Source organism: Falco cherrug, chromosome 4, assembly GCF_023634085.1.
Source record: "Falco cherrug isolate bFalChe1 chromosome 4, bFalChe1.pri, whole genome shotgun sequence".
In the NCBI taxonomy this organism is placed as follows: domain Eukaryota; kingdom Metazoa; phylum Chordata; class Aves; order Falconiformes; family Falconidae; genus Falco; species Falco cherrug.
Window position 1 is genome coordinate 73902972 of NC_073700.1, and position 26512 is coordinate 73929483.

Sequence of the window (26512 nt, forward strand, 5' to 3'; positions counted from 1 at the left end):
GATCAATGGAAGAGTTTCCTACCAAAAGCTCACATGTAAAAGTAATTTATGGAAAAAAAGCACCATCGCTACCGTATATTTAAACACTGACAATATTTTGACTTCATGACTGTCCTTAGGGGAAGCTGCTGACTACAGCACGCTCCTCTGGCAGTCATTTACCAGAACTGTTTTGATCAGTGATAGGAAGAATACACAATCAAAGTCCTCAGGAGTCACTGCAGCAGTAATGATCTGGGAGGCTCTGAAATGGTCAGCTTGGAAAGTTAAACCTGAAGTAAGCAGTGTTGTACATCCTCCCAGTGAGCAGAGTTCTGTGCCGGAGTGCCATCGTGCAAACTCCCCTCACAGCCAGCACACAAGAGGGGGATTTGTCTCCTTTCTTCTTGGCTTTAATAGGAGTCATATGCGTGTCTCTAGAGCAGATGGCCTGGTGTGGCAGTCCTGCCTGCATGAAGTGCGGTCCTGCCTCACGTAGGCCAGTAGGAAGTTTGCCGTTTGCTTGGGCTGGAGCAGCATGGGATTGTCAGCGTGCATGGTCTCACACATGGAAGCCAGAGAAGCATACGATTCCCTGGATTTCACTGCAGATTAATTTAAAATAATAAGGTCTAGCTGTAAAATATGGAAGTAATGTCTTATTCAGAGGCATCGTGCATCTAGACTACAAAAACAGATCCATTTGTGCTGCCTGGATCCAGCAAGCTGTCACATGGAGTAGTTAGTGTCTTTAAAGACAATAGGACATCTCTTTTTTGGGCAGACTGGCTGTACGTGCAGCAACATAATTGTGCAGGGAGATAGTTGAATAGCTGTTCTGTAATGGCTTTTCTGCAGTAGCTGCCCATCTGGACACTCTCCTTGATGAAAGTGCCATTTTTCAGTCTGATTTAGAAGTAAACTAAATTAAATTACAAAAAGACATTTTTAGTGCGGCATGTGTGTTGAAACGGAGATTTAATGTGCAAACCTTTTGCTGTTAAATTTACTTATGATAACACGTTCTTGCCCCCATTGGCAAGTACTAAAAGCTGCCTAAGATAAATAAGCATGTTCATCAAAATCAAACTTACTGCGAAGTATTAAGATGCTTCTCTCTAGCAGAATTTATTTCTTCTGCTCTGCTGAAATCTTCAACCGATATTCGGGTATTGTTGCAGCCAGATGTAGGTCAGCTGTCTTTTATCTGATTGGGTTTTGATTTGTATTTCTTTTCATGTACTTTCACTTTTGCATTCTTTGTAGTATTAATGATGTTAGTTCTCTTACCTTGCTTCCATACACAACAAAGGAGGCTGGGTTAGCTGCTTTATAAGCTTTTAAAGAAGAAATTTGTTAAATGACACCATTTATTCCAAAAAGTCAGTAACACTAAATATAATTTTGGTGAGGAAAGAGTTAAGAAACATCTTGGTTCTCCTCCTGTCATTAGTTTGAGCCAGGAGACAGCTCCCCTGACTTGAATCCTGGATCAGCATGTTGGCTCCGCTGAGTAGTAATAGAGGAAAAAGAGGAAGAAAAATGTAAAAATGATCTATAAGCAAGAATGTCTCTATATATAGAAGCTTTCCGTGAAGCATCAGACACTCTTTAAGTATTAATGGCAAATTGGCCCAAATCATGCAGTGCTTACAAACTGTACTGAACTTGCTGTTTCTACTCCAAAGATGCATTGACAAGTTTTCTTTGGAGCTACACAATCAGTCTCAAACAAAAATGATCAGTTCCATTACATGCAGTTATGTGTACTGCTTTTTATTTATAATCCTATATTTCTTGTTAACTGTTACTGCACATCACGTACAAAACTGAATAAGCAGTGAAGCTAGTTGTTTGTGCTGAGTTGGGCGGGGAGGAAGTAGATGTTATGGGATATTGGGAGAGTAACAAATTAAATTACCATAACACAGCCATGCAGGGGGTAAGACCTCTCTTCCCTCCTAAGTCCTTCTGCTTAGTTCTCCTGCAGTTGTAATCCTGCCTACACAGGGAAAAAAAATTAATACTGCTTGCTCTTACTCCATTTGCAGGGTAGGAATGGACAGAAAAATGGAAGTTCTTTACTCACTGCCCCTCGCTCTCCTCCCTTGCTTACAAGAACAAGTATGTGAGGATGCAGAGAGTAACTAGCTGCATTTTTAGAACAGGAAAACGTCTTGTTTACTGCTGCAAGGAAGAATCTGGGATGGGATAGGGAATTCATTCTTAAGGCTGCATAGCAATGAACTCTTGCTTACTCAAGGCAGCTTGAAACACTAGGAGCATAGCCAGTAAGTACAATGCAGTTGGGTTTTGCTCCATAGAAGGTCCGACCATTAGTCATTACAGCAAGGCATTGCATGTAGGGATCTACAAGAACACTGCTTGGTGTTTAATGATAGTTGAAAAGCACCAGGATATTAGAACCTATAAAGGATGTAATATAAGAGATACCTGGAAATGCCCCAGTGGATTTGCAGCATACTGAAGGCACATCAGTTCCCTTCAGTAATACTGTCTTGGCTTTCAACTATTTGATCACACAAGAAATGATACAGGACTTCATGTTTCAACTGTTTCTGCTCAAACCTGTTCTGCCATTGCTGTTCTGAAGGACTGAGTTCTTTATTCTCTTCATCCCACCGCAAGGAGGGTGCTCTGTTTCATTAGTGGACTATTGGTAAGAGATGGTAGCATTATAAGAGGTGGGTTTATCACCAAAGTGTTGGACTATGAAAGTATTTAAGAAGGTTGTGTACCCATTGTTCCCAGGAACCTGCACTTGGTGTTGTCCTGATGAAGGAACTTGGGACAGTGTCATTTCAAAAGTAATTCTTTTCTGGCTGTCTTCACATCCTAGTGTGTAGGGTATGGTCAAGGAAAGCTTTGTCACTCTTCTTTAAAGATGACCAATATTGAGTATATCTGTTACACTTTTGAAAGTCTTACCTGTCCATAACAAAGTGAGGGAATTCCATTTTTCCCTAGTGTTAGACAGACCAATACATTTCCTCGATTATATCCAGTGATTAGCAAAAACAGGTGACTTAAACGAGCGGAAGGCAATGATGAAACCTGACTGACCTTGTGCAGTAGATGCTATTGTCTGCTTCCGTTGCAAATACCGGGATTCCTTTCATTGCTAAAATATGAGCAATCTGAGCTGTTGGTTGTTTGGCAGGATGGCAGCTGAGCTCTGCTCCCAGCAATGAGTGCAGCTTCTGTTAGCTTCTTGATCGCTGCATTATGCAAGCACAGTGTTACTGGGCAAAAGGCTTTTAAAGAGACATTAGGAGGATGGCGTTCATCAGAATGCAGTGTGATGTGAATAAGGCAAGCTGGACGAAAGTTCCCCCTAGTGAGGGAATCAATAATAGCTTCTGCTTAAGGAGGTAGCTATAAAAATAGACTACAAAGATAATGAACTTTGCTTAATTATGTACGTATGCGTTCTGCTTGTGTGTGTATTTAGCAGGCTTAGAGGTAGTAAGAGAAGTATGGGAAGCATGATGAATTCATCACCCAGGTCCTTCCATTCTTTTTTTTAAATCAACACTTTTATATCTTTTCTAGTCTTAACATTTTGTTTCACATAGTTGCATTCTTGTTATCTGAACCTTGCAGAAAAAAAAATTACAAAGTTAAAGCTTACAGGAGTTGTCTTACCAAATGGCATTTTAGGCACAAGACAGAAGCAGTTTTTGACTCTATGGGCTATTTTTCATCTTGTGGTTCAGAGCTATTAGTATGACATCCTCCCCAAAAGTGCACGGGTAGAAAATCTGAAGGGATACTGGCTGTCTTAGTGGAAAAAATGAATCTACTTCTCCTAGTTTTTCCAGAAACTTCACACATAACTGTGGACAATTCCATTCTATTATTCCTGATAAAGTTTCCCTAAAAGAGGTAAACTAATGGCTACATCAAGGTGTTCTGATACGACAGTTATGGATGCCATATATGCAAATCTGTGCATACAGATTGTCGTCCTTTTGGTAGTGTGAATCAAAATTACTTGTCTTGTGTGACCTTCTTTAGGGTAGCAATAGTTGTTATTTCATATACAGACTGGAAATTATACTTGGAAAACTGAAAATTACATCAGTGCGGTAGTTTGACCCTGGCTGAATGCCAGGTGCCCACCAAAACCACTCTGTTGCTCCCCTCTTCAGCCAGACAGGGGAGAGAAAATACAACAAAAAGCTTGTGGGTCGAGATAAGGACAGGGAGATCACTCAGCAGTTACTGTCATGGGCAAAACAGACTCAACTAGGGAAAAATTAGTTCAATTTACTACCATTTGTATCAGAAAAACACTTTTCCCCCACCCCTCCCTTCTTCCCAGGCTTAACTTAATTCCTGATTTCTCTGCCTCCTCCCCCCAGGTGGTGCAGGGGAAGGAGGAATGGGGGTTACGGTCAGTTCATCACAGCTGTCTCTGCTGCTCCTTCCTCCTCACACTCTTCCCCCTGCTTCAGTGTGGGGTCCCTCTCGTGGGAGACAGTTCTCCATGAACTTCTCCAATGTGAGTCCTTCCTGTGGGCTGCAGTTCTTCATGAACTGCTCCAGCGTGGGTCCTCTGCAGGGTCACAAGTCCTGCCAGCAAACCTGCTCCAGCACGGGCTTCCCAGGGGTCACAGCCTCCTCCTCCACATCTACCTGCTCCAGCGTGGGGTCCACATGCTGCAGGTGGGTGTCTGCTCCACCATGGACCTCCCTGGGCTGAGGGGCACAGCCCGCCTCACCATGGGCTTCGCCAGGGGCTGCCGGGGAATCTCTGCTCCAGTGCCTGGAGCTGCTCCTGCCTCCTTCTGCACTGACCTGGTGTCTGCAGAGTGGTTGCTCTCACAGTCTCAACTTGCTGGTGCAGATTTTTTTTTTTCCTTAAAAGGTATCCCAGAGGTGCTACCACTGTCACTGATTAACTCGGCCTTGGCCAGTGGCATGTCCATCCTGGAGCCAGGTGGCATTGGCTCCATCGGACGTGTGGGAAGCTTCTGGCATCTTCTCACAGAAGCCACCCCTGTAGCCCCCCACTATCAAACCCTTGTCATGCAAACCCACTACAGTCAGTAATGCCTTTCCCTTGTTGCCCGCAAATTCAGTTTGGTTGCAAATACAGCCACTATCTGGCAATAATAGTCACCTAGATCTAGAAATCCTCTCAAACATGTATTTTTCTAAATGTTTCACTATATTGAGATGGGTTTATGATTAGCCAGAGCTGGTGGACTTCAACGGTGTACTTACACAGGAAAAATCAGTCGTAGAGAGGAAATAAAGAAAGAAAGAAAGCAAGCTGTTCTCATCTGTACAGGCTTTGCACAGATGGACAATCTAAGGAACACAGAGGAAATCATCAAGATCTGAATGGTATTTAAAAAACAAAACAGCAACGGCATCTCTTCTGTGTGTTCTACACAGAGCTGAGTGTTCAGGTGGCTGTCATCCACAAATGCTCATGCTTAGTCCTGAGTGATGCCTGGGGAAAAGCACCATTTCGGGAATTACATGTAGGAGACTATTTAAAAGGAATCACAAGTACAAAATTCAGCTTGCCTTTGAAGTAGGAATTTGAAGCTTAGCGAAGGAAATAGAGCATTCTGTCCCCCTTTGCACAGAAATACAGAGCTGCGCTACAGAAGTGCAGAGGGGTTTATGCCTTCTTTGTACACAGATCAGCTGTACTGGTAGCAGCCACCAAAGCATGTGAAGAACCTCCATAGCGAGTTAATGCCTTCTGTTACGGCACCCGCTGGAGATGCCAAGCTAGGGCTGCAGCTCTGGGAAACGCTGCTTGGTGCTGGGATGGCTTCCCCGTGGCCGTGCTCAGTGACTAGGCCAGCAATTCTGTGTTTCATTCAAGGAGAATGAATACGGGAGCAGTTTGCAAGCCATACTGGACATCTGATATATCAGAAACAAAGGTGAATTTTTTCTTTTACAACCCCAGAATCAGAGGTCTTAATGAATTACACAAGGCTTACAGCTGATCCAGTTGTAAAGGTTTTTCGTAGCCCAGTTCTTGCAACAAAATTTGTCTTCTGAAAGTAGAACAGTTCTCAACTAGTGCAGATTGTCAATCTGGACTACTTAAAAAGAACTTAAATACATTGTTTTAAAATTGTCAATCTTATTAATTTTGAATGATCATTTGATAATTCTAAAAAAATATTACATTTCCTTTGAGAAACAAATCTTAAAAAATCATCATCTATTACTAAACAGTGTTCCTGGATGCGTACATATTCTGAATGGCCGATGTTGCTGAATCAAAGTGATGGTGCAGCTTAATTCTATGTTTATTGGCAGTAATGTTCATAAACTTGTTTTCTTTATAGGAAAAATAATATTTTGAGGAAGTATTTTCTTCAGTCTTCTAGAAGTTGACAGCCAGAACTGATCAAAAGGTGGTGTGCAGAGCTCACATGTGGTCTGGGAGATGTGACATCTCTTGAAATACAGCTTTCAAGTGGGCTGTCTGCATATAATCAGCTTCGGGAATATCCTTCTTCAAAAAGGGGGAATCTAATATGACAATAAGTAATTTCTTTTAACCCTTTTTGTAATGGTTTTATTTAATCTTAAATAGGTTTTGTGTACAAAGCTTCTGAGAAGGCCACAGGGATGACTGCCTGTGGGAGCTCTCGAATGCCAGTGACAAAAAGGCATGATCTCCCATTTCACAGCAATGCACACAACCCCTACAGCACATTGATAGGCTTTGTTACTGCTCCCTTTCCCACTCGTTTGCAGAGGAAGGTGCACATATATCTGTAACACCTTCCCACACCCTTTACATTTACAGGGACATGGCTGAAGAGTAGTTTGGGCCTTGTACAACAAGAAGGAAATCAGTTGACTTGGACTTACATTGCACCTCAGCTGGGCTACTGGGTTGCAGCTATGTCACCTACTATCCCAGGTAAGATGGAATTTAATTTTAGTGATATTCGCAGCACAGAGTAATTATTTATTCATATATAATGTTTATATTTTTCAGAATGACCTCATCTGAGATGCCACAGCTTGATCAATAATGGATTATTAGAAAACAGAAATCTGAAAGTAAAGGGCTAAAATCTTTTGGGGATTGTGGGGGGCAACTCTTGTGCTCAAAATCTGAGTCATTTCAATGGGAGACTTTTTAAAGTGTACCTGTTTTGATACATTTATGTCACCACTTCTTGGTAGAGCCATTGCTAGAAAACGAGGAGACCCATAATATCAATGTATTGGTGTTCCAGCAGGTAGAAAAATACACACTGTGAAGTTTCTGTAAAGAAACTCCCCAAAGAGATGGATTCACCTAAGGCCAATGTCACCCTGGGTTAGACATTTACTAATGGATTGATTAATTGCAACTTTTTTTTTTTTTCCTTTACTCTGAAGATGCCCATTTTGCCCTGACTATATACTTTGTATCATCTTGATGACTGATCAATTTATACCATGAATAACTTGGCATAGAAGTTCTAGGAAGCGTATTAGCAGAGTGGTATTAGTAGATGAGCTGACTAGTTGCCATCTGCAAGCCTCTTGGCATAACTGTAGAAAATGGCTTTGAACTAGGCATTATATGTACTTCTGTGCCTGTGGAGGTTATCAGTGTCGCAGCTTGCTCTTCCTTGTTTCTGTCTGTGGCTGCCTCTGATTTCTTAGTATTAGTTCTTCGACCACCAATAATCAGAGATATCTCTGTGTATAGACAAGCCAATCAATCAAACAAAAAAAAGCTCCTCTTACAGCTTTTCTTTATTAGGTTTTCTGGATGAAAACCAAATACAGTAGAAATGAAAACATTCTTGCCTGGGCTGTGTAAGCTAAATAAACTATAGCTAACCAAGAAAACAAACTCTAACTTGAGGACTGTTTTTAAAGTCTGCTTGTATATGCCATGAAGTTGTTTCATGATATGCAGGCTTTTTATTTGAGTTTTTATTAAGTGAAACTGCTGGAATATTCAGTTGACTCATTGATGAACAGAGTTCAGAGGCAGGTGCAGATCTGAATAAGCTATCATATTGAATTTAATGGAATTTTACAAAATAATGGTACTTCAAGAAAAAGCGACTGCTCTGAGCCAGACATTTCACAGTTCAGCTCTGTTCCAGGCTGCAAGGAAGTAATGAAACTGGGCCTGTAACTCTGAGGTTAGGAGGCCTGTAACTCAACAGGAGAAGGCTTATTTGTCCTTGCAGCTTTAACTAACTTAACCAGCAGAATTTCTACTTGTATTTTATTTCTCATTCTTTCTGAGGGATAGATCTGGGTTCCTAAAACTTTGTTACAATGAGAACAATGTTTTCATGAAAATTCAAGTGATTTATCCTTTCTTCTTTTTGCTTAATGTCCTGAAGCAACAGTATCAATCGGTTCTGTAAAGTAAAGGTAGTGGTGGGACACAATGTATAAATACTTACGTTTCCCAAATGCAATATAGTTTATGTTATTTTTAATGAGATTAATGACTTTTTGCTTGTTTTATCTCCTCATTGGATCTATTTGATTTCTTATCTAAAAAATGCACAAAAATGAGCTTTGTATTCCTAGAAGTGGCTCTACAGACCACTCAATATCCAAAGATAAGGTTTTTACAAACCTCATGATCTAGAACCTTAATGTTGGCCAAGTTTGCTGTCCTTCACAGTGCCTGCATGTTACTCTCAGCTGGTGCTGTACCTCCTTGCCTGAAGATGAAAATTTGGGCCTTTATTTCAAAATCACGACAAGGATTTTGCAAACGAACAGGGTTACACATGCATAATTGTGAAGGGATGCTGTCCACATGTGTGCATCATTTGTATGTTAGAACATTTACTAAGCATTATTGAAACCTGGAGCTAAAACACTGTTTCACTAGTAGCCTGTCTTTTAAAGCTGCTGAAGATCTGCTTGGCTTGGCTCAATCTAGACTTCAGAGCACCAACACATCTTCCAATGAATGCACTGTTTAGTGCAAAGCACCACAAATTTTGTTGAAGAGAAGTTGTTGGCCACAGTGCTGCTACATGTACAGTGCTGGAACGTGCTGTGATGGCTTTTCTCCACTGATGAGAGCTTTGGTGCACTGTTAGGAAGGCAGCATTCACTGATCCATGCTCCCATTGAAACTAACTATATGATAAATGATCTATTTAGCCTTGCAGTCATGAAAACCAGCACACGCTTTCTCCACAACTTGCTCCCTTCTCCAGAGATGGTCTGCTCAATAGACACCAGGGCTATGAGCAGTGGTGTTGCTCACTTAGCACCCTGATAACAAGGGAAGATGTCCCTCTCTTTGTTTAAGTGTCGTTCCTCTTCTGTTTGCAGGTTATTACAGGTCTAAATTCTCTTTTCTGGCCTTCCAGGTCCCGTTGTAACACACGACATTACCAGCTATCACACCATGTTTCTTTTGGCAATTTTAGGAGGGATGGCTCTCATACTTCTAGTCTTGCTGTGTCTGCTTTTATATTATTGCAGGTAAGATTCACCATCCTGGCTACATAGTTCATGTTGGCAATAAAAGGGGTTTTGCGCTCATGATATTAAAAGCTTTTGTATTGAAACACGTTTAATTTGGGGGGTGGGGGGAAGAAGCAAGCAATCACTTGAAGAAGAAAGAAACAGTGAGAAAAAATTTCATACGTTCCTAGTTACGTACAGCGTATATAATCACTCATTGGGTAGGATGGTAGTTGAATGAATCACACACACCTGTACCTGTGTTTTCTTTGTAAGATGTTCTTAAAACCTCCTGTCAAACATGGGCATAGGTCCAAGATCTCTGTCATTGTACCTGTTAAGCATTCGCAAGTGATCTTTCTATTAGTCTTATATTAAAACGTGTGTTAAACTTCTATCAGCAAGTGTATATTGATGAGTGATTTTGTATTTGCCTCCTCCAGACATTTGCTCCAATTTGTAATTGGTGCTTGAGATATTTCCCAGTTGACATTACTTATTCTTTAATTTTATCTTTGCTGCTGGGATAAGCTTTTAATTGTTAGGTTACGTAATAAAAGCTCAATTCCCCTAATACTAATCACTGTTTTGAAATCTCCCATTAAGACACACTTGCTGCTCTTGTTTCTGTGTACAACAGTCATAAATGTGTAACTTCTTTTGTTACCGGCTTTTCTAGAAGAAAATGTTTAAGACCACGTCAACATCATAAGAAACTGCAACTTTCAACAGCGCTGGACACTTCTAAGAAGGATCAAGCAACCTCAATGTCCCATATAAATTTAATATTTTCACGTCGCGAGTCGGAATTCCCTGGCGGGTTGTCCGTTGCTAGCAATGGACACACTGAAAACTCAGGTGCAAAGGAATTAATCAGTGCTGTCCACATGGAGATGGTATCACCTAGTGGAGAAGCAGATATGCATACACCTATGCTCAAACACTCATTCAGTACTTCACAGGAGTTTAGCTCCCGTGAGGAGCTGCTTTCTGAGAAGGAGAAAGACAAGAGCAGAATTTCCTTGGATGACCTGACTCCCAGTGGGTCTCTAAGAAAAGACTACCATAAATCAGCAGATAGTTTTCCTTTAAAGACAAGAAAATCTACAGAAACAGCTGAAGGCTATGAGTCCCCTATCAAAGACGAATATAGGAGAAGTTATAATGCTATGCTGTCTCAGCCTTTATTTGAAAAGCAAGAGAGAGAAATTCAAGTATCTATGAACCATATTGCTACTGGAAGCAAATACAATATTCAGGAACAAATGTACCCCACACCTTCTGCCCCTGAAAAAGAACTGCTGGACTGCAGACCTGCTGATTGTATGATGTCTCGTTCAGTTGATCATCTTGAAAGACCTACATCTTTCCCTCGACCAGGTCAGTTAATCTGCTGCAATTCTGTTGACCAAGTCAATGACAGTGTTTACAGAAAAGTTTTGCCTGCACTGGTCATCCCAGGTCATTACATGAAATTGCCAGGAGAACACCCTTTTGTTAGCCAGCCACTGGTTGTCCCAGCTGACCAGCAGATTGATGTAGAAAGACTTCAGGCTGAGCTTCCTAACCCTCACGCACGGCTTTTTCCGCACCCCCCGCAGCAGCTGCAACCCCAGCAGTTAGCATCCCAAGCAATATCTCAGCAGCATTTGCAAGATGCAGGTGCAGCTGAGTGGAGTCAACAAAATGCTTCCATGTCTGAATCTATTTCCATTCCTGCCTCACTTAATGATGCATCCCTGGCTCAAATGAATAGCGAAGTGCAGCTTCTTACAGAAAAGGCTTTGATGGAATTAGGAGGTGGGAAGCCATTGCCTCATCCTCGAGCATGGTTTGTTTCTCTAGATGGACGTTCAAATGCTCATGTTAGACATTCATACATCGATCTCCAAAGAGCTGGTAGGAATGGGAGTAACGATGCCAGTTTGGACTCTGGTGTTGACATGAATGAGCCAAAATCTGCCCGAAAGGGAAGAGGAGATCATCTGTCTGCGCCACAGAGTCACCCACCAGTGCAAGAGCACCAGCAGAGAGAGCGGAAGGTTTCAGATAGCACAGCTTACACACAACTTGTGTACTTGGATGATATGGACCAAAGCGGCAGTGAGTGTGGAACAGCAGTTTGTAGCCCTGAGGACAATGCTCTACGATGCCTACTAGAAGGCACTAGTAAGAGAAGTGGTGTGCAGTTGCCCAGCCTGCAGGAGGAAACAAGAACTGTGGATACCAAACCAGAGCCATTAACTAGTCCTGAACACAGAACATCAGTTCAAGATGAGGAGGAGGAGGAGGAGGAGGAGGAGGAAGATGACCAAGGTGAAGATAAGAAGAGTCCTTGGCAGAAACGAGAGGAAAGACCACTAATGACTTTCAATCTGAAGTGAGCTATTGTGAAAATCCACCATTCAGTGGAGTATAAAATTGCCAAATATTCTTTCTGTGGAAGTGCTTGATTTTTTTTCTTCTTTTTTTTGTTGTGGAGAGAAAAGAGAAAAACAAACTGTGGTGAGCAACATTTGAAAGAACTTTTAAATGCATTACTGTGTAAATGTTAGAAAAGAATTAAAATCATTCCTCTGATTTAACAGCTGCCTCCGGTGAGATAGCTGAACAAAGAGTGTGATTGTTATTCCATATACTTGATATTGGTCATCCAGGATGTTGAAAATACTGACAAATTGTTTTGGTTAGTTTATGACCTCAATCTCCTTATGAATGGGAGCTGGTAAAGCTTTTGTTTCGTAGGCCAATTTTATGTTGATAATGCTACTGAAAGTATCTTAAAAACAAGAGTTTGACACATGGTGTCCAATATTGTGCATTATCTCAATGAAAGGCTATGCATTGCTGCTTTTAGTAATATTTTGCTTATACTATGCTTTTCTTAATTTTACAAGTTGGTTGTAAACATTTTATGTCCTTTATTATAAACTACTCAGCAATTTATTTTAATGAAAAACTGCAGGAAACTTGAGTAGCATCCCTTAGCATTGAAGCCTTTTTATGAAACCAAACTGAACTTTGTGTCGACTAAGATTCCTCTAATTCTGGTCCCATTTACTCAAAGTGCCTTTTTTACAGTAACAATGAACAGTCCCTTCTTTTGCTAACTCCTTTTAATTGACCCTACTTGGGATTTTATAAACTTCTGAACTTCTACCTTTTATTTTAAGCTGCATGCCAAGAGTTCCATTTTGTGCTGAGCATTTCTCATTTCAATACAGTGTATTCTGTAGCTATCATGTATATTGTGGATTCTGTTTAGCCAGGATAGACTTAGAAGACATTTTAAAGGGCCCAGAGTAGCCAAGAAGATAGTTTCATTGACTGTATATATTGTTAGTTTCCTCTGGAATCATAAGAGCTAATCATGCTCATATAAAGTGAACTATAGACCGAGCAAGTGGACTGAATGTGTCTAGAAAAATTTTGAAAAAAAAAAAAATAATAATGTACTATCCAAAAGTGCCAGAATGACTCTTCTGTGCTTTCTCCATGCAGAGCTGCTTGGTTATCCAAAAATTATAATTGAAAATAAACTGCAAAAAATATCTTTGTGGATTTTTTCCTCTGTTGGTGGTTATCACATTATGTTATTTAATAAGAAAAATACTTTGGTTTCGCTTTTGCTGTGCATATTTATGCTTGTGTGACTTACTTATGCAGCCCTCATGAAATTCAGTCAATACTGAAATCTAGATTCCTTTTCAGAAAAGCATCCTCCCTATCTTGATACAAATGTAACTGTTTACTTAAGTGTCACTGAAGACTTTGGAAATGAAATCCTGGTATCACAAAAATTCTTTATGGAGTCATGCTTGCTGTGGGACCAGTTTTCTTCCTGAGATTTCTCCAGGCACTCACACTTCTTGCACACTTCTCACTTCTTCATGAATTCAAAGAATGGAAAGTATGTGACTTCCACTCTTGTGGAATCCTTCCTATACATTCAGTTTATCATGTTTCATTGAATTATTTTTACACAACATTAGCAGCAGTCATGCTTAAAAAATTATTATGTAATCTCTAAAGTGATTACAGAAAGCATTACATAGTTCCTATTTGATTTTTAATAATAAGCCTTGACTTGGATTCATTGCTCTTTTTTTCAGTAGATTTCAAGGTTTTCTTAGGAGGCCAATGTTGTAATTTCTGTCTTACTGAATGTCTTACCTGGGAGTCTAGGCTTGAGCCAGCAACTGAATCCCGATTTCTTAGTTCCCAGGCCAGTGCTCCTCTCCATCCACAAAGCCACAACCTCTGTTTTGTTTCGATTCATGTTTGGAAGTGGTATGTGTTGTGAAAGAAATCTAAAATAATATTTGTGGAGTGCACTGAATATTAAAGTTACTGTATTAGCAGTAAGTTATGTTGTACTCATCACATGCATTCCAGGTCCTTTCCTGTTCTGTTTGGAAATTTTGCTGCTGACCACAGGTGAACTGGCTCTGGGGTCTGGGTTACTTATTCTCGGTCAGTGCAAGGTCACTGAACAGAAAAATAGTACTTTAAAGGAATAGTATTTATCAGATGTCAGTAAGTTCTGGTAATACAGTGTGACTTATTAATCAGAATGCTGCATCAAGTAAACATTCTGGTTAAAACTTCCGCATACTAGAATTATTGTGTTATTTAATTTTCAGATTTCTGTTGTCTTAAATGTGTCAGTTTTACTTACATTCTTTTTCAGATTCCTTTGCAAAGTTTCCATCATTATTATCTTGTAAAGTGAGATTGTTGCTATTAAATTGCAGTGGTTTGTTTCTTTACTTGTGTTGGTTTTATGTTCAAAACACATAGTTTGATGGTTTGGTAATTTGTGGTCCTAATAGAGCAAATATATTTGAACAAACGCAATGTGGGCATTGTACAAATCTTTTTTAAAATAGCATTTTTTAAATTGCTGTAATATCACCAGCCATATAATAGTTTGATTTTGCAGAATATATAGTTTATGAAATGCAATTCTCAGTGTATCCAACACATCTAAGCCACATAGATCAGATGATGGGTTGAGATTAGAATGTGTCCATTGTAAAGACTTTGCTTAATATTACAGTCCAGTGACAAATTCTGTGTTTTAATTTTCAAAAACATACTGAGGAAGATGCTTTGATAAAATATAAATAAATGTTGTTGCTTATATTTTGCAGTTGCGCAGAGAAGCAAGTACCGATAAAGCTTCTAAAATAGAGAACAAAGTATAAGTTGAATAGGTCTTGGCATCAGCAGCTCCAAGTGATCTTAGCCATGTGGAGGATAACCTAGAAAAGCAGTTGTTTTCTTGGGTTTTGATGGCAAGTATTAGGGGGGGAATGCAAAAGATTGTAATCACAAAGCTTACAAAAGTAATGAAAATATCTTGGCCTTTAAAAATTACAATGAACAGGTCTTCAATTAATCTATCAGCAATCGGGATTTTCAAATGAATAATGAGTGAAAAAATAAAGATAATTTTTAAATCATAGATTTTATTATCTAAAGTCCATTCAGGTCCTAGGGCCTATGAAATGTTAGGGCTGTTGGGAGTTAATACACTTACTAAGCACCCATTCACTTCATGGTTGTCCCCCAGCTCCCACTTTGTTCCTGCTGAAATACTTTCTTCTCAAAGCTTATTCAAGTGTCTGTAAAGAACCTTGTCTTACTGTGATAATGACCTTTTATTATTTAAGTGCTTTGTCAGGATACCAGCATGCTAAATCCTCTACAAATACAAATAGGGGAGGGGAAATGGTTCCTGCCCAGACCATTTGCAACATAACACATTACACAAATATACAAAATCGTGGTACTGAGCTTAGATGAACACCTTACAAAGAAACCGCACCATCTGGGAATTGCTCATGATGCTTTTCTCTCTTACAGGAAGGATTGAGTAGGTTTAATAGTGTGAATTAAGCACCCTTGAAATACCTTGGCAGTATTTTCATTTTCTGCCCTTCATTCTATCCATGAATGCTCTGGAGGACCAATTTCATTTCACTATCCTAGACCAACATGGTTGAAACTGGCAAGAAATTGCATGTCCCATGTTGGGTTTAGCCTATAGAATAGTACAAGTGTCAATGAGCGAGTGTTGGATTAGGTATTTACTCTTTATCTAGGAAGGTCCCTAGTGGGCCAAAAAGGCATGATTTTTTTCTTAACTATCAATAGGCTTTAACCTGGGGCATGGTAGCATCCATCCGGTACATGCATGGACTTGGCCAAACGAGAAGTTGTCTGTTTCCTTTTCTAAAATGTATGGGTAACAGGTAAGTTGTGGGGTTTTTTTCATCAGTGCTGCCTTTTGGTTCTCTTTAGCATTTGAAATTCTTGAAGTTGGAATACCTGCCACCTGGTGGGGAACTCTTTCTCCATACATATTGTGTATAAAACACGTTTTATCATTTCAATATAAGCACAGTTTATGACTTCAATACACCAGGAGGCAGTTGGCACAAGATCATCAGTTGTTTCATGGGCTGCTGTCTGTGCAAGTGTGAAGATCCCTGTCGGCTCAGGAAACCCTGCATAGCATCTTGGCTGGGGCAGTATTCAGCTTATAACATCTTCATTTCAATCAAAATGTATCATCACTGATGGCACTGTAGTGTGTTTTAAGTGTAAATGTCCCTGTTTTCTCTCACCTCATCAATAGTACCTTGGTTTTAGGTTAAAATAAAATAATTGTAACTATTAATTGTTTCAAAACTTGAGAAAAATAGGAGCAACTCAATTGTTACTCTTTTTCCTGTTCTTCTGCTTACAGACAAACGTGGGCTGGCAGGTTCAGTGCTAACCGTATTCGTTATATGTGATATATGATACATATAATACGATGATATATACACACACATAATACTTTCATGATACCATGTTATTTTCATAAAATCATTTAGGTTGGAAAAGACCTTTGAGATTATCAAGTCCAACCATTAACCTAGGACTGCCAAGGCCACCACTAAACCATGTCCCTAAGTGTCACGTCTATGTGGTTTATAAACGCCTCCAGGGATGGTGATTCCACCACCTCCCTGGGCAGCCTGTTGCAATGCTTGACCACCCTTTCAGCGAAGAAATTTTTCCTAATAGCCAATCTAAACCTCTCCTGGCACAACTTGAGGCCATCTCCTTTTGTCCTGTTTCTTGTTATCTGGGAGAAGAAACCAACCCCCGCCTGCCTACAGCCTCCTTTCAGGATATAAGTGATATTTTCATTTCCAGGTTGCAAACCATTTGGAATTGGAGCTTCGGGCAGATGAGTAGGCAGCAGCCAAGTGCCATTTTCAGACTAGAGGAACATTTTTTTTTATGTTACTTGTGTAATTCCAATTGGTAAACTGACACCAGGTACTGTCTTCTATTTGGCAGTAATAACAGAAAGGGTATCTAGTTCTTTTTAGCAGTAATCCTCTGGTACCCACAGTTTTAGCTTCCAAAATGTGGCACCTGGTCTATTATCACTTAACTGAAGTACTTCTTGTTTAATTGATACGCTTTTCTTCTAGGAATAAACAGTGCCAGTTATTATGCTTGATCATTTCATATCTCTTCTGCCTTGGAAACCTACAGCCACAGGGAAGGAAAATGTAATAACAACAGGGAGGTACAAATGAAATACTTAACATTTATTTTTTTAATTCTGGAGAGGACTTTGTGTTCACGTGACTGGAGATATGGACTTCTGAATAAACCCAACTGAGGAATGGTCCTGCCAGGTTTGTATTATAAAGGTAGAAAATGGTGCTTGAAATACTGCTGTGGGATGAGAAATCCCACTTTCAATGGAATGGCTAGTCCTGCTGCAAGAGATGTTGGGCATCAAACCTGGAAGAAATCAATTCAAAGAGTTCCTGTTACAGTCATTGTTTTTTTAGAGTCTTAGTGATTTAGTGGTTGTATGTTTTTTAAGGGGGTTGGTGATTTAGTGGTTGTATGGAGTTTTAAAAGACCTCGGGACTGTCTTCTCCCCTGCCCTTACCAGATTTTCACCAGCACACTCCCAGCAGTGTTGGCCCCGAAGCTTCTCTCCCTGGGTAGAAACCCATTACTGTGCCACTCACATTACTGTTCCAGCTCTGGCTGCGGCGTATGCACCACAAGCTACTCCAGGGAGATTCTGTTCCCTACACCTTTCTTCTGGAAGTTTTCTATCAATAAAGGAAGGGGCCAGAATCCCGTCCTGAACTCGGGAAAATCTGCATTAGAAGGAAGTAACACAGCAGGACGTTTTCCCATATACTACCCTTACCCACATGCTCAGGGCAGGGCCTTTCTGCTGGTGTCCCCTGCCCCTTCAGATGAGAGAGGCTATAGGTCCTACTTCCCTCTCCCATCTTCAGGAAATACCCCTTCTACAAACCCAGCCCCCTGATTCCACCTCCCATTTTGTGCCGTGCTGTCTGGCCAACATCGATGGGATGTACAATGTGACATTCTCATGACATTTTAGTAAAGTTACTTTTAGATGTTGGTGAGGGTGGCCTGTCTCAAGCTATCTGCCTCTTTGTGACTATGCTATTAGGTCTGCCTTGAACCTACATTAAATATCCTCATGATCCTACATTAAACAACTGTGGCGGTGTGCTCCCCCCCATCCTGACCTTTGTTTCTGTGGCAATGCTCAAGCGATAACCACCTGGGGGGTCAGAATGGATGTGTCTGGTTGCGATGGCTCAAAGTGGATTTGCGGGGGGGGGGGCAGATAACAACAATAGCCCAGGGCTAATTTGAACGAGGTGCCCACGTAACAGTGCTGGTCGAGGTCCAGCTCAAGCCAAGTGTGAAAGAAACTGACTCCTGTATTCAGTATGCAGATGTGACTGAGTCAATTATCCACTCCATAAATAACGGACAGCCCAGGGCCTGTGGGGCTCTCCTGCATGGCAGCGGGCTGCACGGCAGGACCTCCCCTGGAGCAGGGACACCTCTCAAGATACTCCTCAAGGCTGAGATTCCTCGAGGCCGAGATTCCTCGCCGAAACAGTTTCTCGGTAGTGATTAATAGCATTAATAGGTGACTTAATAGGTGATTAAGAGCTAAACTTTGGAATCTTAGCTAAGTGGTATAAGAGATTGATTGCGCACGTATAGTCCTTTAGATATAAACTGCTGACCGAGTCTGAAACCAAGTCTGGATCCAATCTCCCCTCTGAGGAGGAGTTCGGAAGGCCAGGGGGTCCTTTCTGCACCTCATGGCTCAGTGGGAGGGTCTCCCTGACAGTTTTGTCTGACTCTGCCCTCTGTGCAGTAAATAATGAAGCGTTCCTTGCCATCGAATCTTGTTAAACCACTGTTGCATTTACTATCAGACTTGGTTAAATCACTGTGTTATACCAATAAAACTATTGCAGCTTCTCTCTTACAAGTGAAGTGTGTCACTCCATCCACGACACTAACACAGTAACGAGGGAAGCACAAAGCAGTTGCCAAGTTCTCCTATATGAGCTGTGTTTTTCTTTTGAGAGCTGGATTGCTTTTCTTCCTTGAAATCAGTAAAGTATACCTACATAAATGTGCGTGTGTGTGTGCACATGTATGTATATAAAGGCACTTAATATAAAAGCTGGCTTAAAAGCCCGTTTCAGCATTTCAACATTGAGTAATACCAAAGTAAAGGTTGCTCAGCTAGGCTGACTGGAAGAACCGGCATAAGAGCTCATAAAGGCTTGTATTAATTAACTTAATAGTCCTTGTGGTCTGACATTGCAGGGTCAAAGCCATGCCTGATGCTGAGTTTCTGCTGTGCTTATGCCCCATTACATAGGGGCATCTATGACATCCATGAGATTTATTCACTCTTGCCCACTAGCCTAGACCTAATGTCTAGATTTTGTAATTAAAGCTTGTCTACTGTCTATATTTTAAGTAATTTACTCTTCAATTGTTGCAACATTTGACAGAGGCTTTTCTTTTGCAGACAGTTGTCAACTACTGACAGATAAAATCTTACTGTAAAATTCAAAAATTTTGTATAGAAATGGAAGAGTTATAGTAGAGTCTGATTTCCCATTTTCTTCATAAAGAAGACACTGTGTCCAAGAAGAGACACTTCTTATTCAGTGCAATTCCCCATGCGGCAGGTGTGCATCCTGAACAATGCTGTTAATCTGCTTCTGACCCAGAAGGTATGCAGAACCTTTATTGGCATTATCCATTTATCTGATTTGTAAGTTAATGGGATACTTCCAGTTGGAGCAACCTACAGAACATTGGAAATTATTTTCTGTTGGCTATCATAGAAACGTGGGAAATACCACATCTTCCCCAGAAGTAACAAAATACAGTCCCTAAGCAGGTTGTCACTACAAGGAGCATTCTGTTCATCATAAAATACTATTCTCATCCATGGTCTGCTTCTCTTTAGACTGCAATCTCCCAAGACTGGAAGAGCACCTTTCCAAATAGAAGTGATTTATGCTAATGGAAATAGGTAATGAATAATAGTACAGTATTTGATAGACATATCATTTGTTTGGGGGTAGCCACTTTTAGGTTTCCTTCTCTGGACCTGAACTTTGAGAACTATCCTACTCAATATCCTCAACATTTCCAGACTGTAGTCTCCATTTCACAGTGTCTTAACAGTTTTAAATACCCTAGGGCAAACGGGACATGTAGGAGCACTCTAACAGTTCTACTCTGTTACAAATGCTCTGAGAGTTGCAGTCAGGCTGTAGCCTTTTCACTCTAGCAGGAAAAAAAGTACATCTGTCACAGGAAAGAGTTCCTCTATGTTTGGGGATAAAGAACTATCAGAAACAGACAAAAAGAAAACTGACAACTTTCATTTTGGAAAAACTCTGAAATGGTCAAGAGGTGAAGAATCTATCTATCTATCACTCCGTCCAGAATCAGGGAAGGAAACCATCTTGGCCGTACCTGCAGCCTCCCTGCAAAGAGCATATTGATATGGGGGAACTGTAAAAGGCTGATGGGATAACTGATTTAGGATCTGACAGAAGTAAATTGGATTGATTTGGAGATTGGACATACAGAAGTAATTGCTGAGTATTGGTCAGAGCTCCTGCAGCACCAGTGTCAACACCATCTTTGTCAATATATCTGTCACCACTAATTCTTATTCACCTATGTATTTTGAGAAGGGTCTGAAAGAGAAAAAAAACCCCTCACAACAAAACCTAGAAATGCAAAATGTGTATGTATTTGTAATAATCATTATTTAAGACCCAGTTCTGATTATTAAATATTTTTCAATATAAAGCATGACTGTCTTATATTTTACCTTTTGGGACTAGAGACCCTAGGAACAGAGGAATTGTAATGCTGGAACCAGTCTGAACCTGTGCTTCATCTAAGTCTTGTATCCTGCTTCCAGCTATCATCAAAAACAGATGCTTCAGAAAGCTGGAGAAGAGATCTCTACTAGTGATAATAACCCCCACAGGATAACAGTCTTCCTATCCTTATCACTTACACCCTTAGGCACAAGGGTTTGTATTTATCATACACATTTTTTAATGCTATGATATGTTTTCACTATGCATATAAATGTTTCACCCTTTTTTAACACTGTATAGACCACAGCCCTTGCTGATGCAGGCACCAACATGGAGAAGCAGATGCTTCACCACAAAAGGTAAGATGAAAAATAGATGTATGATATGAGCTGCATTTTAAAACATAATTCAACAAAAAAAAAATTGAATGTCAGAGTGCAGCAGAAAGAGTGGGCTGTTTTGAGAGTGCTTGTCCCCCAGTTTGAATGCTGCAGCCAACACAAGCCAGCAGCAAGTGGGCTGTGGGAGACAGGCTAGGCTGCAGCTCAGCAAGTGTGGTATGCAGCAGGAGGTTAAAAAGATGTAAAGTGGGTGAGACAGACCATAAAGATCAGAGACATGATCTCACATGGATACAAGTGTACAACATAACGGATCACAAGCTCATTTCATTCCCTAACCATTTCTACCTATTCCATTGTTAGCTGTGACAACTATATAGATGTGTTTGGGTGCATTTGTTCAGTGTGTTTTGGATCTGTATTCTCTTACCCTCGCATCTCACCCAGGATTGAAGAAAGCAGTATTTAAGTTCTCAGCATAAAGAGCAGCCAATACAAAAAAAATCCTTGTGAGGTAGTACTAGTCGGCACTTGTATGAAGCAAAGTCTAAACATAGTTGTTTGCTCTGTATTTTTTTTTTTATATTTTTTAGGAAAATAGAGAAAACGCCAAACTGTTAACTAATTTTCAAACTGAATCAGTTTTGCTTCCAAGATTACAAAAAAGTTCACACCAAGTTTTTATTATTATTATTACTTGCAATATAAAATCCATTTTAAATTGTAAATGCTATGAATATTTCAATGTGGCGTGTTCTATGTGGTCAGTTCTATGACTGCATTAAAATTTCAGGTACTCTTCTTCTGCAGTGTTTAATACTCAGAACACAGATGATGCCGATAGTCTGAATGCCGTATGACATACCACTAGTTCACTGGGATGTAACTAATACATATCACTAGGCAGGTAAACAAGTCTGGATTATGCCTGGCTGCCTGAGGGAAACTGCCTGTGGCTGGCTGCCTTTATTCAGTTGCAGAAAAGCAAAGACAGGAAGGGTATGACCCTGACCACACACTATACAGCCTCACTTGATGGTTCACCCAACAGGTGAGATCTGAGAAAGCCCCATACAGCCTTGGGAGTTAGAGCTTCCCGATCCTCTGTTTCCGAGCACCAAGCTTAGATGGCTGCTTCCTCAGTAGCCTAGAGTTCTTTTGAACTCATGTTGGCCATTGAAATGCTCAAAGTATTTGAGTGTTTGTAGGGTTTCATTTTGAGCCCTGGATTTTGCTGTGGAAGTCAACTAGGAAAAAGTTAAACATGGCAACACCAAAATCCTTTTATGAATCTGGGCCTAGACTGATATACTTACGTTCAAGGTGGCTCAAAGCGTCTCAGAATTGTAGGCACAGGCTAATTTGTAGCCAAGACAGACCCATGACTCCATCTGTTATGGAAAGTAGAGGAGAGACAGAACCTGGAAAAAGAAGTAGGATGGGGAAAGATCCAAGAAGGTGGGATTTACAGTGGCGTAGAGGGTCCACCATAGGCTGATCTGTTCCTTGGTGGCTGACAGTGGTGGGAGCAGGCAGGCAGAGCTACATCTGTGCTGTTTTATTGACCCTTCTCTCTTTCTTCCATTTTGTTGCCATAAGCAACTGGGTACTTTGGTTACATCTAGCAGCAAACCTAGAATCACTAGCAAAGCTCTAAGGAGACCTATGAAAATAACCAACCAATAAATAATTCATCAAATGCTGGGATTATTTTAATTGATTTCATGATATGCTGTGTAGTATTAAGTGAATTGTATCTGCTGATTAGGAAGTCTGTTTTCCTTTGTTATAAATGTTTTAGCTTTTGGGTAAAATGACTGTGCTTTCTTCTTTTTAATCTCCATAAAATAGCAGGCTTTTATCTTGTGTGTCATCTAGGAAGAGGTCTTTTTAATCAATTAAAAACAGTAAATTCACACCTTCACAAACCCAAGGTTTTTATTTTGTAAGTTTAACATGAATCATTTCTGATAGCTTTTGATGGTCTGCTTAGACTGGCACGAGTGTGTGGGTTATGTCTGCATCACTCATATGCAGCAGTCTGTCGAGTTCCCAGGCATACTCACCTGTGACAACACAGGTCTTGGAAGTATAGATGCCCACAGACAGCCTGTTTGGGCAAATCAGGTGCCATCCACACGGTTCACTGTCCTAACGGCACACACTCCAGTAACTCACTGTGGTTGAGCATGTAGGGTCCTGAAATTCAGGGGTACATTTTTTCAGCTTGCTGCTCTATTTTGGGAAGACATCTAGACATGTAATAGCTAATATTTATCAAGTAGTGCAGTTGCTGAGCAGTGTCTGCAGTGAATTTAAACACTGGGAATCTGGTTAATTTCAGAAATGCAAAGTTGCAGCAGAAATTCTCAGTGCAGGACAGATGCATACCTCTTGCTTTTGGTCACCTTCTCTACTTGCGGTATAAGCAAAAGTTGTGTATTCATGAACCAAAGCACAATTCTGTGTTGTAATTTGGTCCCGTAACAGCTGAACCTGGAGAATAATCTCAGTTGTGCCTGTCAGGAGATAAACTGGGATATCCATAAGGATATTCTTCATGCATAAAATGAAGTCTAGAAGAGCAGCCATTCTGCAGCTATACTGCTCCTGATCCCCCTTCCAGGGAGACCTTCTAGCAGCGGACAGCAAGGGGTAGCTTGCTGAGACAGATTCATATTGCCTCTTTTATTGTCACGGTGAACTTCAAGAACAGTCAGGATCCAGGCTTCCTATAGCCCATTCATCTCAATGAAGTGAGGAAAACTGTGGTAAAGGATCGAAGATGGTTAAACCCCCAGTTTCTCCAACAAGGTGATTCAACGTTTAGTCATTGACATACTGTTCTTCACTTTCTCCTACACATTATTATGAGGGGAAAAAGATCATTAGTAATCACTGGATTAACTTCTCTCCAGGCTATGAGGCAGCTGTTTACAATTGGGTTTTTGTTGTTGAAAACTACTGAGTATTGTGCCTTTGTCTTGAGATTTCCTTTCTCTCCTATACATTACAATTGAATGAAGATTTACTCTTAAGGGTAATTTCAAACTGTGGTAACATGGTACATGCACTTCCCCTCTGAACTACAGCAACAGTTTGACATTGGGAGGTCATACCTGGTCAAGTGTTAGTTACAGACTCCATCAGTTTTGTGATAGTTGAGGGTAGGCCACCTGTCTAGATTTTTTTTCTCTCTCCCTTTACTCATTTGTGGAAGATTAACACCACCTTAACAATTTAGCCATATTCAGGAACAACTGCTGGTTTTAAAGATACATGTGCTATATCACAGTTCATTTTATCCGGAATGTGCTGAATATTTTCTAGCCTTATCAGTTTAGTACCCTTGAATTTTTGAGTGACTGCAGCTAGTATTTCAAAACTGTCAAGACAGAAAATACGTCAGATAATGGAACTCCAGCACAGACTGCAGTCACTGAACATTTGAAATAATCACGAGACATCAGAGCGTACCATGAGAGATCGATCATACAGCTAATAAACCCATACTCCATTACCTATTCAGAACTATCTTTCCCTCTGTCCTTTCACAAAAAAAAGGCAGAAGGAGCTTCTACAAGTTTGCCTGTGGCAAGAAACAAATATTCAGTGATTATTTGAAACCACAAGGGCAGCACTTTCTGCATGATACAACTAACTACTTGGTTAGACCAAGAGAAGTTGGGAGGATTGTTATAATTAAGTACATCTAACAGGGTGTTCCGGGCCTTGGATCTTTTATTATCATCACATTGTCTGCCTTTGATTCTTCGAAAAACTTCAGCATTTGAATTACAAGTTCCCGTACCAACTCGCGTGCTGTAAAGGACCAAGTGCAGTGGGACACAGTGGCTCAGGGATGATGCTCAGTACACATAGGTTCAGAGTTTGACTGCAAGGGCACAACTGGAGGGACATCTAGATGTCTTTTGCTTGGCCAGTGAGATCTTTTACTTGACATGTCACCTGCAACATCTGATAGAGCAAAACATTACACCACCTTAAACCAAAAATAGGAAAAAGTAATCCAAATCAGCACCTTAAATCAAAATGGGAAGAAGCAGGATCTTCCCCACATTAAATGACTTCCAAGAGCACAGTGGAGATGAGAAGTTACAACTGATGCACGCTATTCTCATGCTTTAATGTGATGTTTGGCAGCACCGCCAAACCAAGCACTCCCAAACTCTGAACCTCATCCAGAAATCTTGACAGGACCCTGGAAATCACAACAGTTCAAATAATTACTACAAGTGTGTCTTTATTTGTTTTCCTGGGTTCAAACCATTACCATCCAGCTCCAGTTTTTCTAGCATGCAGCTCGCAGGAATACAAAAGGCTTCGAGAAAACAGCAGGCGCTGCGAGAGCCGGTAGCCACGGCTGTGCAGGCGGATGGTCAGGCGGCCGCAGCAGCGTCTACCGTCAGCAACTTTGGCGTCGAAGTATTTACGGTGCGGGGAGGAATCACAGGGCATCACCAAAAGGCGCTCCGAGGCTGCCGCGGCCCGGCGGCCCCGGCCCCGCCGAGCGGGCCCCACTTGCCCGCCGCCCCGACCCCACGGCGCGGGGGCGGCCGGTGCCGGGCCTGCGCCTGCGCCTCGGCCCTCCCCCGGCGGCGGCGGGGGCCGTGCCGACCCGGTGCGAGGGACCGGAGGCCCGTGGAAGGCAGGGGGCGCGGGTCAGATGCCGGCTCCGAGGGGGTCTGTCGGTGGCTGGGCCCCGGGGCGGCACCGCCCGGGTCCGAGGGGCAGGGCAGGGCAGGGCGCCGAGTCCCAGCACCGCAGCCCCGCCTCAGTCCCCCACAAGGGCGGCGGGGAGCGGCCGGGCAGCCCCGGCGGCCTCCGCCTCCTCCGCCGGCGCGGGAAAGGACAGCAGCTAGAGGGAGCTCCTCCGACTGCATCTGCCCGTGCGCCCCGGCTCCTTTCATAGGCTCCCCCGCCCCCTCCCCTCCCTCCTTCCCCCGTGATGGCGGAGGACAGCGAGTCTGCGGCTAGCCAGCAGAGCCTGGAGCTGGATGACCAGGACACCTGCGGTATAGACGGCGACAATGAGGAGGAAACCGAGCACGCCAAGGGGTAGGGGCGCGCTGCGGCGGGGCGGGCGGGCACAGCTCGAGGAGGCAGCCCCCGTGTCTGCCGCCGCGGCAGCGGTGGGGCTGGAAGTGCCGCCGCGGCCGCCGGCCGGGCCGGGCCGGGTTTCCCTCGCCGCGCCGGGCAGCGGCGTGGGGGGCGTGCGAGGCGCTCCCCTGCCAGCGGGCGGGCGGCCTGCATGGCGCTGCGCGGCCCGGCCCGGCTCGGCGCTCCTCCGCGGCGCCTGCGCGTGTGCCGCCCGCGGCTGAGGGGGCCCCGCCGGCGGCAGCCCGCGCCCTTCTCCCGGGCCGCCTCCCGTCGCGGCTGGCAGCGTGTGGACGTGTGTGGACCCTGCGGCCCCGCCGTGCCGCCCGGCTCGGCGCCCCTTGCCCCGCCGGGGGTGGCCTTCGCCCGCGAGAGGCGGGCGGCCGGGCCCCGGCCTGA

At 42.2% G+C, this 26512-nt stretch overlaps 2 protein-coding genes across 6 annotated transcripts in view; both read left to right on the forward strand.

Moving 5' to 3' along the window:
• FAM171A1 (family with sequence similarity 171 member A1) overlaps positions 1–14198 on the forward strand; it is a 98332-nt gene extending 84134 nt beyond the window's left edge. For all 5 annotated transcript variants that reach the window (XM_027800340.2, XM_055708780.1, XM_055708781.1 and 2 more), the window contains 3 exons: positions 6788–6904; positions 9333–9447; positions 10109–14198. In XM_027800340.2, the coding sequence (XP_027656141.1) occupies positions 6788–6904; positions 9333–9447; positions 10109–11813 (1937 nt within the window). In that variant the 3' untranslated portion in view covers positions 11814–14198. The remainder of the gene's footprint in view (positions 1–6787; positions 6905–9332; positions 9448–10108) is intronic.
• Positions 14199–25652: 11454 nt separating this feature from the next.
• The window catches only part of NMT2 (N-myristoyltransferase 2), a 32374-nt gene continuing 31514 nt past the window's right edge, over positions 25653–26512 (forward strand). Inside the window, exon 1 of the mRNA XM_055708572.1 lies at positions 25653–26074. Within this exon, the coding sequence (XP_055564547.1) occupies positions 25965–26074 (110 nt within the window). The 5' untranslated portion in view covers positions 25653–25964. The remainder of the gene's footprint in view (positions 26075–26512) is intronic.